Below are 15,832 nucleotides of genomic sequence, written 5' to 3' on the forward strand. Positions count from 1 at the left end.
TACTGACATCTAGCGGCCGCAGGGGGAACTGCGCTTATTGTCCCATCTGAGTGTGTGCACGAGCGCGGACCGATGTGTCACTCTTTATTAATGATTAATAAGTATATTGATTGGCTGTGTTTTGGGGATTGAGGCCGCTGTTTGGATAAGAGTTCAGTAATCTCGTGTAGGTGGTGGTGTTTTATTCAGAATTTCCTGCTCTCTGACTTTTCTTTGAGGATTTCTAAAAAATCTTGCTGATCTCAGATTTTTTTTTTTCCTTCTTTGTTTTAATTTCTGGCAGATTTGAAGTTTAATATATACCATCCAAACTCACCACAGAGACGAGACTACGTAGCAGAGATTTACATTTCCTTCCAGTTTGACAAGAGTTTTATCTTCCAGTGTAAAAAGCGATGAAACTGTTCCTGCACTGTGTTCTTCTGACTGCTGCTGTGGCCACTGGTAAGTCACTGATTGTAATTATAAGTCTTTTAAATCTGCTAAACTTTCTTTGACTTGTTGATTAAACTAATTTGAATTCATATATATTTGATGTGATGTGATTTGGTGCACTAAAAGTAAAAAATAAACTAAGCAGACATTTGTTTTCAGACAGTGAGTAAGAGGATAGTTGGGATTGTTACTCCATGACTGTGTGCTGGCAGCTGTTGAACTATTATGTTTGTTTCAGTAACCAGATGTAATGCTGTTTGAAGCTCTTGTCCTCTGCTGTCACAAACCAGCAGAGTCTTGGTCCAAAGGTTATATGTGTGCAGGCTCATGCCCAAATGGTCCATATGGTACCACTGATCTCCTATACTCCACTAAAGATCACGACTAAACAGAGATACGGCCCCAGCATGTGTGCATTATGTTTGTGGTTCTGTTATATATAAACAGGGTACCGAAGTCCTCTGAATAACTTCCAGCGCTCTGAGGGCAGAGAACTTGCTCCGACCTCCTGGAACTCAGCGCGGGTGCAGTTGTTTCCAGGTTTGACCCTGGAAGACTGTGCCACTCGTTGTTCACAGTCACTGGACTGCAGGTATAAACCACAAACCAATTGTGTGTGAGTGGGTAGCAAATTGAAAAATCATCATTTTAAATACAAAATGATCGATCGATAGATAGATAGATAGATAGATAGATAGATAGATAGATAGATAGATAGATAGATAGATAGATAGATAGATAGATAGATAGATAGTGGCTCTAACACATACAGATCTACAAAAAAACAAGTGGGATCTGATCCATGATGAAGTATTGGGTGTATACTAAATATAATGCAGCTTAAAGCAATTACAACTCTAAAATGTTGTATACTGGCCCATTAAACCTCATAAAATAATCTCATTGTATGTCTTATGCCATCAAAAATATAAAACATTAGAAAAGTGTTCCTTGGCTCTCCCCCACTGATTGCTGGGAAAGGCACCAGCTTAACTGGAACAAGCGGTTCAGAAAATGGATGGATAGATGGAACAGTACTTTAAATTTCTCGCCATTCTGCTGATATGTAACTCCTGCTCCAAATCTGCTATGGCCCCCTGAAAAACACACCATTTGCTACTATTTGACTTATATTTGATCAGTATTACAACATAATCTGTGATACAAGCAGAAAATGCTAAAAGTTTCAAGAAGTTTTATTAACCATTTGTGAACACATTTGTGTTTTCTTTAGAAAAAAATAAAACTCTTAACAGATGGAGTCCTTATTTAATATGACCACTTAAAGCAGGGCATTGATGTTTTGCTGCTCTAAAACACCTGACTGGCCAGGTCTGTGTAAGCAGTAAGGGTTTGTCATACATAAATAGCATCTTTTTAACATCAGCTAGAGACTACACAGATCCTTATAACAAATTCCTCATTCACTCATTTACAAATAATGTCACAGATCCGTAGAGGTGTTGCTGCCATATGGTGCTCGTCTTTTCCAGGAAAGGGACATCAGTTTCTTGCTTTTATCATATCAGCATGAGGACACACATGGAACTGAACTACCCTCCCTCCTAGCTGTTCAGATGCATACACACATTCACATCATATTCCAAGCCAGGTTTTAATGCTTTCTGTCACTTTAGCTTATTTCTTAATCACTGCCTTGATAGAAAATAGATGTTTTTTTTCACAGGGATGTAATGAATCACTTTTTAGATCAGCTTGTATCAGAAGTCACAGCTGATCACTTGTGAAACTATGGGAAATGTTTTGGGGGGTTTTTTCTAGTGTATCTGTTAATTGTGAGAAAAATATGTATATACAATCATCAAGTTGTTTTCACTTAATAACTTGCTTTTAGGGACATTATGCATTACAAGATTATTATTCGAGACAAATTTACCAGGAATTTGCAAACAGTAAAAATATTTTAATAAGAGCCTGGAAGAAACTGCAGACGGCCAAAATGAACACTATTAAATAGGACATTAAATGTGCAGTCAGATGATCAGATAGTGGGACCAAATATTTACTGAAAAATGTACCACTAAGGTAAAACATTTGAGAAGAGTTTTGAACTGTTTAGCATTCATTGTAAAGTTCTAGCATTTTTCTTATAAAGAAAAAGCTTTTACATGGAAACATTCTCCAACTTCAGAGCTTTTAACTACGAAACTCGACCGACTATCTCCTGTAAACACCTGCCCTGGGTGGCCGACGGAAGCAACGCTGAGGTGAAGAGAAATGTCAACTGTGACCTTTACCAGAAGAAAGGTGAGATTCACAGCGAGTGACATTACAGAGATCAGCGTTGTGTAGCAGCAGCAGCAGTTTGATTGGAAGCTGTTTGTTTTTTCTTGTTCGTTTTTCTGTGCAGTCTATGTCAGGCAGTGCATTGTGGGTAAAGGGGAAGATTACAGAGGGAAAGTCTTTACCACAAAAAGTGGCCTCACCTGCCAACAGTGGTGGTCCAAGTTCCCTCATGATCACAGGTGAGACTGTAGTGGTCTTCTTCCTCCCAACTTTTGATCTCTGTCCTTTACTCTTTAAACCCTGTCAGAGGTTAAATATAGTATATACATATACATATATATATATATACATACATATATATATATACATATATATATATATACATACATATATATATATATATGTATATATATATATATATATATATATATATATATATATATATATATATATATATATATATATATATATATATATATATGTAATGATTATAATAAGGGATCATTTTGCTTATTTTCAACTGTTGCTCAATAATTAAATCATATTGTTTACAAAACAAAACCCAAAGTATAGTTTAGTTTAAACATCACTATGAAGAAGTGACTTTGTGATCAATCAGTGTGCATGTAATCACTAGCATTGTTATCCTTTGCGAAATGATGGGGTTGTGCTCTATCTTACTGCAATGCCCTCAGGTATAATTCATCACATGTACCAGCGGGACAGTAATCCTGAGGTCTATACTTATACATATGGCAACAACAGAGATTTTATGGTCAAATAATGTATTTATTATTCTCAATCGACCGAGCTGATATCTCACGAGGGTGTCTTTAACTTGGGTGCATTCTTTCTCTCTTTTTCTTCCCCTTCTATCCTCTCTGGTCCGGTCCAGCAGAGCAAACTCTGCAATACAAACAATAATGCAAAATAAATAGAGAAATAAAATAAGAATTTAGAAAATCAAGATATAATGCTCCCCTTGGCAAAGTAAATTTGCTCAGCAGAACACAGCATCCAGACCATCATTCTGTTGGTTAAACGCTGGACAAGACACTCACTCACACACACACACACACACACACACACACACACACACACACACACAAAAAACTTGGTTGCATTATTGCCAACTGCTCACTGCAACTATTAACGGTTAATTTTAGTTTTTGAGCTGCCATCAAGATGATGTCTTATCCAAGAAAGGAACTGCTCTATTAAAAGTTAAAACACATTTCGTGCATATTAAAGCAACCTGGCTGTGGACTTAACTGTCCTCGGATGAGACCTGCCACCCACTGAACACATTTACGACATTATTTCTTCGTCACGAACTGAAGAGCTGTTAAAATCCTATATCAAGGAAGAATGAGAAAAACACTTGAAAAGCACAGCAGTTGGTCTCCTCAGTGCCCAGACACTTATTACAGTGATTTGTGAAAAAAGATGATGTAATACTGTGGTAAATATCCCCCTGTAATTAATCTATTGAAACATGTGCTGACCTACTTTGAAATGAGTACATGTTGAAAACAAAAAGGTAAAATTGTAAAATGTGTTTTTTTTTTGTGATATTTAGTTATAATATAGGACTTAAACTTGTTTCAGACTTTGCATCCTGTTCCACTTTATATTTTCATCGTGTTCCAGTTTTCTTGGGAAAAGGTTTTACCTTCAAGTCACACAGACTGAACTAAAACAAGTAATAATGAGTCAGATTTATTTGATTTTTTTTTTTTTTTTTATGTAATGGAGAGCTTTGTCTTAGTTGAAACAACTTTAACTTACACTCTTAATAAATTCATTTGTGCTGCTGTAACAGTATATTTTTTACAAAACATAATTAAAGTTATTGTGCCAATCTGGCACTCCTGGTTAAAACTCCCTGCTTGCCTCAGATGGACTCCCACAACCAGTAATGGACTGGAGTTGAACTACTGCAGGAATCCAGATGGAGATCGTATCGGCCCATGGTGCTACACCACCGACCCAGAGCGGCGCTACGAGAGCTGCAACATCCCACAGTGCAAAGATGGTAGGAAAACAGCTAGCAGATGTTATCATTTTTATGTACTGGTCCTAAAACATTTCAGTAATGTCCTTAGTATTTTGTCGGAGTGGAAAAACACCTATTAGCCATTCATAAATGTTAGTTGTTGTTGATCAAATTAGAAAATATTCTTTAATAGTTTACAATTCATAATCTGGAGCTCATTTTTAGAGGGATACACAGATCTATTTAAACCCGACAAAAAATGAATAAATAAAACCGGAAAAAATAAAGTTTTAGATTTTTTTCTTAGAAAATGTAGCTTCTATGCAGATTTGCTGTCACCGTGATGCACACACCTACAGAAAGCTAGTGTCAGATTATTCTCGAGTTTGGAAGGCCTGCCACATGCTGTGCACTTACAGCAAGATGGCTGCAATTAGCAATTACAATAACTACCTATCCCTCTCTTATGAGCTTCAAGTGGCACAGTCAGTTTCTTTGGATGAAGTTATCAGAAAATTACTGAGATGTAAAGTAAGGCTTTACTTTATTTGTGACTTTTTTTTCACATTAAGCATGATTCATTTTGTGTTAATGGCTGCAGAGGTGTGTATCACGTGTAATGGAGAGGAATACAGGGGTCAGGTTGATCACACTGTGAGTGGGAGGGAGTGCCAGAGATGGGACCAGCAGTACCCTCACCAGCACATCTACCAACCTGAAAAGTATGTGTTCATTCATTGCTACATCTGTGGTGTGCATAATAAGCCAAAATTATTTATATTGTGACTCACTCACTGTCCCACTGTATTAACATTGTTTGAGTCAAGTGTTTTTTTCCCCTTTCCTGTGTGTGTGTGTGTGTGTGTGTGTGTATGTGTGTGCGCTTTAGGTATCCTGATAAGAGTTTAGATGATAACTACTGCCGTAACCCTGATGCATCTCCAGTGCCTTGGTGTTACACCACTGACCCAGAGGTTGAGAGAGAAAACTGTGAAATCAGGAAATGCAGTAAGAACTCTGATGAAAACACAACGGAACCCTTTCCCACATTCCTTAAAACTGAATATTGATGCACATTAGGCCAATAAATGGCCAAAACAATTCATATGGTAGTACATCATTTTGTAAAAGTCTGTCGTTGTCTCATTCAGAAAGTACATCGGTGAAAAATAATATTAGCTTTCATAGTATTAGGAGAACTGTTTTGTACCTCATCCTGAATTCATTACCTGCTTATTTCCAGTTTTGTTTTTGTCATCGGCTCCTTCTGGCAGGAAAATGAAAACATGAGTTAATCTGAGCTGATTCCTTCTTGCAATTAGAGACTCGGAGGGAGTCGCATTTGGTCGCTTGAAGTAAATCAAGAAATAAAACCTTGTCAGTGTTTGTGCAAATTACTTCCCAAATATGGGTTTGTGCTTTGGATACTAGTGATTCTGTCTGAATTCAGAGTGAAATGTGAAGGCATTGTGTTTGAAACTTTGATTTTCCTCAGAGGGTTTCAGGTTCAGTAAAGGTTAATTAAAACATTAATTTAATTTATTTCAATTCAAGCAGACTGTTGAAGTTTAAATTTGGTTTCTGTATATTTTTTATAATAAAATAATGTATAATAAAATATAGCTTTCATTATTTTACAATAGCAATACAATAACAGTTTCGACACTACATTCATTATAAAATGAATATAACTGCAAGCCTTTTGTCACCTATTTTAGTTTTAAAGATTTAGAATTATACAGTCAATAGACATGCTGATCAACAGAACATAAACAGGCAGGGATGATTACATGTTTTGTGTTTTCTACCAAATTTCAACATCAGTTGTGCAACATGGGCTTTCCCAGTGTGAGCAGAGCACGAGGCCAGAAAAGTAGCAATAAAATGGCGCCATCTTGTGGTGAATTTTGGGATAAATGGACGTCATGAAGACAAAAACAACCACAAACTTTGTTTTGTCCGGTTTTTATGTTTGTATATATATATATATATATATATATATATATATATATATATATATATATATATATATATATATATATATATATATGTATATATATATATATATATATATATATATATATGTATATATATATATATATATATATATATATATATATATATATATATATATATATACATATATACATATATATATATATATATATATATATATATATATATATATATATATATATATATATATATATATATATATATATATATATATATATATATGTATATATATATATATATATATATATATATATATAATACCATTTTTCTGTGTTGGTTTTTTTTTTCTGCATCTGACACACAAACGTGATTAGAAGGAAACAAAGAACACAGAAATTTTGTTCTGAAAAACTGAAATATCTATGAAAATGGATTTATTCATAAAGGCTTTTATTATTAAATTTACTTATGCCGGTTGTAGTTTTCCAACTGGAAATGATTAGTCTCTGAGCAGTAAAGATCATTACAGTTATCTAGTCCACTTGAGACAAATGTATGAACAAGTTTCTCTTGGTCTTCTATAAAAACTAAACTTTTAAATCTTTCAATGTTTCTTAGATGGTAAAAAGTTGTTTCTTTGGCAGCTTAATGTGGCTGCTGAAAGTCTATCAACGCTTCAAGGTTACAAACTTGGTGGGTGACTTTAAGAGCCCAAGTCTCCAGGTGTTAACAAATTCTGATCCTCTTTTCTTTGCTCCCAGACAGAATAATCTCAGTTTTGTCTTCATTGCAGAAAATGCTTTCTCATCCAGGTGTTAACGTGCTCCAGACACTGACACAGTAGGTCTGTCTAACTGCAGTCGCCTGGTGACGTGAAGACACGTAAAGTTGTAGATCATCTGTCATAGTTATAGTTTGACCCAAAGAGAGCAAATACAAGTCCTACTTTCATGCTGTATGTTATATTTCTCAATAAGCTGAAACTCAATCAACATGCTGATATTTGGAAAATTGTCACCTTCATCAATCAAGTAATAATGCATAAGTTCATGAGAAAAAACTTAGCAAATGCATGAAGAACATTTTGGTTATACATCCACCCTTGAGCAGCACAATTCTATGTCACCATACCAACATAGTGGAAATGAGGCTGGCCTCTATTGTGATATTCTGAGTAAATCTATTAGTTTTTCCTGCCTCACCAGAGCATTCGTAGTTTCTGTTTTGTAAATTTAGCAGCTTGTTTTCTCTCCGTCTTGTACCTGCTGTCCAGCTGAAGTTCGTGTGGAGAAGCGGCAGCGCTCCAGCTTCACCACGAACTGCTTCCGTGGTCGTGGGGAGGATTACCGTGGTACAGTCAATGAAACAACATCAGGTATAGCCTGCCAGCGGTGGGATGCCCAGTACCCTCATGAACACCCTTTTTACCCAAACACGTACGAGTGCAAGTAAGTACTTTGCCTTTTTTTCCCCTGCACTCAGATGCATGTTTGCACAAGAATATTAAGCATTGCTGCAGGGAATTTTCTCCGAATCTTATTTGCCCACTTAAAGTTGACAGTAGATGATAGATGGTCAATAATTCCAGAGTGAAAAGCGGGTCGCTCTTTAAGTGCTCATATGAATGTGAAATGAACATTTAGCCTTTTTGTTATTCTGATGCCAGCATTGATTACAAGCTTTGCATTTATTAATTTAAGCAAATTCAGTTTGACCTCTACATCTCAAACGTAGCCAATCAAATTATTTCAGTGACATGCTCCTTATTGCATGCAGCTGATTCTCAGTTACGCGTCATGCAGGGGTTTGGAGGAGAACTACTGCCGTAACCCAGATGGGTCAGAGGCTCCCTGGTGCTTCACATCTGTGCCAGATATGAGGACTGCTCTCTGCTTGCAGATCAAACGCTGTGCAGACGACATAGAAGCTGAGGGTACAACTTCTCACTCCTTTTAGAGAATGGATCACTGTATAGAATTACTGTTTACTAGATTTAATTATATTTTAATGCACTCCAATCATTCCATATCTTCGATCCAATATTCACATAATTATAAGCAGAGTTGTAATACTTGTGTGGCATAACTCCTCTCCAACATTGACAATCTGACAAAATATTTTGAATTTTAACAATTTAATAAACTTTATGTATTCAGTCCCCTTCTTGTGCATATCATAGGTTTTCAAAAAGAAATAATAATGCATCGTATTTGTTGAATGAAGAGGAGGATTTTGCTGCCGGAGTTTTATTAATCAGCTATTATCGTGCAGAAATAGTTACCAATAACTTAACTTTTTGAAGTTAACTAGTAGACAAAACAAAATAACAAGATTCTTGGCTTTTTACAAATATTCAGTGAAAGTGCACAATAAATCCTCTCTTCTTTTCAGTGGAGTCTATTTGCTTCTTGATCTGTTAATGGCCAGCTGTTAAAGGTGCATCGTTTTCCCTCAGTGGTTGCACAAAAGGTTTTGAGTTAGTCGGAGAGGAGTTCCTGCCATTTGATTGGTTGTCAGTCTTTATTAAAACATTGCAAATCAGTCCATTTTTGACACTTTTTACTGCCTGCCATATTTTATTGCTGTTATCATCCTGTTAATAATGTTTGTTTTCAGATTGCTACCACGAAAACGGGAAAAACTACAGAGGCATTGTCCGCAAAACACGCAAAGGCATCACCTGCCAGAAATGGAACGTCAACACACCTCACCAAACCAAGTACAAGCTTTAAACACATTTATGACACATATACACAAATGTTTCATTTTTAATTTATGTTCAAAATCCATGTTATACGAACTCTAAGTGGAATTTAAAAGGTCTTATGAGTTCAATCTAATGAGTAAAGTCAGTATGTGGTCGGTAAACGAACACATCCCAGTAAAAAGGAAGCTCATGTTATAATCTAAGCCTCAAATCAATAAATTGATAGTAAAGTTTTGTGTGATCTTTCAGGATAAACCCACGGACACACCCTGAGGCCAATCTGACAGAGGACTATTGTCGTAATCCAGATGGAGATCAGCACGGACCCTGGTGCTACACCACAGACCCCAAAACCGAGTTTGACTACTGTGCCATCAAGCAGTGTGGTAAACATCTCTACTTTCTGTGTCAAGTTTCTCCACTGTACTGGGCTTCCAGAGCGCCTCTTCTCTGACGGGCAGTGTAACATTCCTGTTGTTGTTGTTGTTTTCAAACAGCTGGAGAGAAAGTGTCCGTGACAGAACCCGTAGGTTAGTTTGTGAATGAATATGGAGCAAGCTGCCACAAGCCTCCACAATTGGGTTTTCTGCAATGTGTTGTGTTTTTGTGACCACAGTGAAGGTGGAGTTCAATGAGTGTGGAAAGAGGGACGACCGCACTCCGGTGACTTTGACGCGTATCGTCAACGGGATGCCTGGGAACTCTCCATGGACAGTGAGTCTCAGAGACAGGTCAGTCTGACAGCTGATGATGTTCAGGGATAAAGACTCAAAACTGACTCTGCTGCGCTGTGAATGACCTCTGACCTCTTTGTTTGCAGAAAAGGAAACCACTTCTGTGGAGGATCTCTGGTGAATCCCAGATGGGTGATCAGCACCAAACAGTGTTTCTCCTCTTGGTATTTCAATAAGAGGGTTGTCTGTTTTTTGCATTTTGTGACATTTCTGGGAAGAAGTGTATTCTTGTAGAGAGATACATCTAGCTTTGGAAAAGTACTGCTTTTACAAAGAGTAACAAAGAGTACAAAAGTATTCTTTTGTTAAATAATAGTAATTGTAAATGGACCAGAGAGTGTCAATGAAAATAGTAATGTGGGACACAAAACTGCCAAAAAATAAAAATACTCTTGGAACCCTATAATTTTAAAAATATGTCATAGTTATAAATTTAATAATAATATTTCAAATATTATTATATATATATATATATATATATATATATATATATATATATATATATATATATATATATATATATATATATATATATATATATATATATATATATATATATATGTCCACTGTGTAATAACAATGTAATAAGTTATATACATCATGCACTTTATTGTAATTCTTCTGTTAAAAAACTGTAAATTGGAATTTATCATCTTTAACAACTGCCCTGTATTTCTATTGACTTTGCGTCTCTGTGCACAGCTATGTGGACCTGCCTGGCTACTCTGCAATGATGGGAACACTTTTTCGTGATCCAAAAGACGATGAGCCCACTGTGCAAACCATCCCTCTCACCAAGATTGTCTGTGGACCATCTGAGTCTCAACTGGTCATGCTGCAGCTGGAATAGTGTGTTCTATCAAATGCCACTTGCAGACGCACAATCTTCCACCAGTAACTTCCCATTTATTCTGTCTTCTCTCTGTCTGCAGCCCCGCCCAGTTCAATGCCCGTGTCTCTCAGATCTGCCTCCCTCCTGAGCGCTACATAGTGCCTGACGGAACTATGTGTGAAATTGCAGGATGGGGTGAAACGAAAGGCAAGTGTGACCCCTTAAGATAGCTTGACAGTGAATTCACTCTATCCTGCACTTTTGGCGGCTACAGGATGCATCAGTTGAGACAGATGCAAATAGATGACTTATATAAAGCAAGCATCCTGCCTCTGTCCTTGACATACTATTGCATCTAAATGAGAGAGCTATTCAGTCTCTTAAGCAACAGATGGCATAGCTATTTCCAAAATTATTTAACATCTGTTCTCCATCCTTTTTATTTCTCCAGCTCTCTAAGCATATTAGTTACTAACATCTCCTTCCTTCTGTTTTTTTCAAGGGACTGGGGATGAGACTGTCCTCAATGTGGCACACATACGAGTTACCAGTAACACACAATGCAACACATACTTTAGAGGTCGTGTTCGCGAAAACGAGATGTGCACAAACTCTTTCCAGGGTGGAGTAGGTGCCTGTGAGGTATGTATCCACAGTGAAAAACTGGACTTTTGAACATTTTCAATATTTCCATCATGAAATGCAACAACCTTAATAAAACATGCTGGGAAGAAACAAAGGGTATACCCAAACACACACACACACACACACACACACGCACACACCATTTTCTTTTATGCCTACCAAATTCTACCATGGCATTTAAGCTGTAATTCTTCATAACAAACAATAGCAAATCGTGTGGGATCATGGAGCTTCAACCAGAAGCTGGTCAGCAGTTTACCAGAAGGCTGGAAAATGTGTTCTTGTAGGCTTTTTCCAAAGCAAACTGCATGTTTGTTTGGTTTTACAAGGGGTACTGTGCCTGAGAGCTTCAGAGATAGAGCTAATCAGGCTGTTTCCACCAGCTGTTTCCTTTGCTGTTTGTGCTAAGCTGAGCTAAGCTAACCAGCTGCACAAGTGACAGTATGCAAAAATCCACAGTATAGTTCTTGCTTAAACCTCTGAGATTTTTTGTTGCTGTTGTTTGAATTGTTTTTTGCAGAGAAAACTTCAGTCTTCAGATATTCCTCGTCTGATAAGCTTTGAGCTTTAGTTCACCAAAGAGGAAAACTAATGATTCTCCAGACTGAGAGAGCCCTGACCACTGTTTACTATGCTACAAATGATAGCACTAAAAAAGTGAATAAAATCTATTTAGCAATAAGAACCAAAAGTACATTTTAAGTCTTAAAAATGCTAATAGTATGAATAAAATAAACCACAGCTTTATAATCAAATGTCTTATCTGCATGCCTGGAAAAGACATGAACTTAAAAATATTATTTATTAAAGTAAAATTATTTTGTCATTACGTTTACAGGCGTTGGCTAATGATTACTAACCGTGTGTTTACTCTGTTTTACAGTATTGTAAAGTTTGCCATTACGTATCAGAGTATAACAAAAGTACAGAAGTTTTTTTTTTTTTATTATTATTTTATTATGATACAACATAAGACAGAACCTACAGTCTAAGTATCATTTAGTGAACTACTGGTCATATCACACACTGTCCGACATAAAGCAAAAGAGCAAAGGGAGAGTAGATAAAGAGCAAACCGTCCTCTTCTATGTTGAGGGGAAATCTCCAAGTGCTCAGTCCAAGGCTGCACCTACATAGATCTGGCCTCTACATTCCATCAAATATCCGGGTATATAATCCTTTTGTCTTAAACCAGTGCCACACACATTTGTGCCTGTTCTTATAGAAGCATCATTAAAATCTTTTTCTTGCCTGCATAAAATGTACCCTGGAAGTAATGCTAGCTATCTTAGCTCCATTAGGTCAGAAAAAGTGTAAGTTTTGTGTGCTTAAAGGTTTGAGTTTGCACATGCACTAAAACAACATCCACAAATATGAAAATGGAAATTATAGGATCAATAACATATACACTAAATTAATTATTGCACAACCTCAACATTATCTGTATCTGAAGTAGAGACAACACATTACATAAAATGAACATAGGTTGGTGCAAAAGGAAAATGTCCAGACTACTACATTATTGTTCCAAATTTCTGTATTTATATTTTAGAAATTGCAATAAATTCCGAAGTAACTTTTCAAACACAATTTTCCACAGTTTTTTTTTGCTATATACTGTGCGAAGAACAGTCCTTCAAATACTGATGGTAAAGAAATTCTTTGGATGAGTTAGATCACCCATAGCAAAGAACATACAGTTATTTATAAGTTCCTATAAATCAAACACATTCACCATTTGGATAATGCAAGGGAACTGGGCAAGATGTGACTGCAAGATGTTTCCAACCTCAGCAGTGACAGTCAGTCATAACAGAGACAAATAATGACTCCAGACTGTTGTTACTGTGTGTCTGCAGAGAGACTATGGCGGCCCTCTGGCGTGTCAGAACAGGGACTGCTGGGTACTTGAGGGCGTGATCATCCCCATGAGGCGCTGCGGACACCCGGGGCAGCCCAACATTTTTATCCGTGTCTCTATGTATGTGGACTGGATCAAGAAGGTCATGGAGATGGCTTAGTGAAAAGATACTGTCATCTAAAATAGAACTGATAAAATCCATCAGAAAAAAACTTGCAAGACTTTTTCTTATGCTTCTTTTGGATTGAAAACTGGTAAATATGACTATTAAATATATACAATAAGAATTTCTCATGTTACTTGTGGTGCTATGTCGTTATTATTTCATAAAAAGCCCAATTTGTACTCATGCATACAGACTATCCTTGTATTATATTACATTGTATTACATCTTCTATATCTGCAATGCATTAACATGCAAACTTAAATCTCTAGTAGATTCATCATGAAAAAGTAAGTGGATGTTTAAATTTTGGGAAGACTTAATAATAAGTTTTAACTTCTCCTGTGAGGATATACTCTATATCATTACATTTTTATTCATTATTCAATATTGTTCTAATAAAATCTTTTATCTGTTGACAAGTGTAGTTTTATCCATTTTTTAAGTGTCATATGTAGCCTGCTGTGACTTATGTGGGCTCAAAGTGAAGGGTTGTCAACTTTTAGTGACAACATGTTTTTAGAACATGTATTAAATGTGTTGTAGCCTTTCTGGTCCAGTGAAGACTGACTGCAGATAATTAGCATCCATGACAGAGGAGGTGTGTTAGTTTACAGATAAGTTTGAAGGTTCTGAACATCCCCTGTAAGCGCACCTTTTACCAGAAAATGCTATGCCTCCCCTGCTCTTGCAGGCATTGAATGGAGCTCCAAAATACCCTCTTTGCCCCCAGCCTCTAAAAGAAATCCCTCCTCTGCCTGTCTTTTGATGCCTGCCCCCACCTCTAAAGACATGTCTTTGTGCCTTATGCAGAACTGTATGCGCTGCACATTCTTTCTAGTTCTATAGGAGGATTTTTGTAACCCAGTCCTGATGAGCCCACGGAATTCAGCTTAAATAAACCTCAAGATCAGAGTCCAACCAAATCTCAGACTGCAGAAGGCCACTGAACTCTCTCATCGTAGACACGTACACAGTTTCTCTCATGCAAACCCTCCCCCGTCTCTCCAGAATATCTCCCACTCTGGCTTTCATTGGTTGGTTTTTACAACAATATTTTTTACACACTGACCTTTTTTTCTTTTAATCTAGTTTTTTTTTTTTTAAGAAATTGAGACTCATATGAAAAACTGGAATGCAGGAGGGACTGATGATGAGTAGGGACAGTTTAGAAACAGCAGATTGACAGTTATGACTGGTGTCCTTTTCTTCACTTTCATGTAGTAATATTAATAGTAGATGACTATTCAGAGTCATGCATGACTTCAAGCTCTCAGCAAGTGTAAAAAGAAATTCTGGGAAACGTGACTAAATGTTTGATAAATGCTGAGACAAAAGTATGCAAATGCTTTCTTTGTTAGTCTTTACTTTGCAACTTATGGTAATAACCTGAGAAATTGTGTCTTGGTTGAAGAGGAGCATTTGGTGTCTTCGAATTTACCGTTTGGGTTGTGCTTTAAAGAAATCCAAATGTGGTTAGAGTGGATGTTCACTCTGAAACTTTCTGAATTACATCATGAAACTGACACTGCAAACTGTTTAAACTCAGCCCCGATCTCCATCTTTGCAACTTAAAGCTTTATGTTCTGGTCCCATGCCAGCATGCTCACCTGACATGACTCTATGAGCAGTCTGGCATTAGCTGTCCCTGGAATGTGTGTTCACCGTGGCTCAAACCGTTTAATCTGAATTCATCACTTTCTGTAAATCTGAAAAGTTGCAACTAAGACAAAAGTTTTTTTTGTTTAGCAGCAAGCATAAACTAACATGCAAATATTAAACAAAAACTATTTACAAACTGAAGATTTCGTTGTGATCTTCTAAAATCTAAAAGTCTGTTTTAGCAGTTTAATAAATGACTGGAAAGCCGAATAGATGAGGGAAATTGGAGAGGGAATTTTTACTATCCAATATTTTCCGGCATACATGGACATTTTTCCTTCGTAGCCTTTTTACTATAGGTTTATTTATCTATTTATTTTTTGTTCTGTTTTGTTTTTTACATGCAGTAAATGATCAAAAGAGCCTAACAGATTTCATATTTTCACTAAAACAAAAAAAAAGTTCACCAGATTGTTGCTCAGCAGATATGCACTAAAAATCCCATCTCATACAGGAGTCCTTTATGACTTGCAGATACTGTGTATCTGTAACTCTGTAGGTGGGGGAGATAACAGCAGGGACAACGAGTGAAACCTCTGCTTGAAACTGTGCACACTTACTATGATCTCTACTGAAGCAAACTGAACCTCCTTT

At 36.6% G+C, this 15,832-nt stretch overlaps 1 protein-coding gene across 1 annotated transcript; it reads left to right on the forward strand.

The window, feature by feature from the left end:
- Positions 1–56: 56 nt before the first annotated feature.
- On the forward strand, positions 57–13,573 carry mst1 (macrophage stimulating 1; the record flags this gene model as incomplete). The annotated part of the gene is made up of 19 exons (XM_079242580.1): positions 57–166; positions 385–444; positions 883–1,027; positions 2,588–2,703; positions 2,807–2,921; positions 4,581–4,717; positions 5,280–5,400; positions 5,568–5,686; positions 7,908–8,082; positions 8,437–8,567; positions 9,251–9,353; positions 9,591–9,727; positions 9,839–9,871; positions 9,958–10,072; positions 10,162–10,239; positions 10,778–10,924; positions 11,008–11,118; positions 11,414–11,549; positions 13,412–13,573. Exons 2-19 carry the CDS (start codon positions 396–398, stop codon positions 13,571–13,573), a joined length of 2,130 nt encoding a protein of 709 aa, XP_079098706.1. The 5' UTR covers positions 57–166; positions 385–395.
- Between the last annotated feature and the right edge of the window lie 2,259 nt (positions 13,574–15,832).

The sequence above is a fragment of the Telmatherina bonti genome (assembly GCF_933228915.1).
Source record: "Telmatherina bonti genome assembly, chromosome: 6".
Taxonomy (NCBI): Eukaryota; Metazoa; Chordata; class Actinopteri; order Atheriniformes; family Telmatherinidae; genus Telmatherina; species Telmatherina bonti.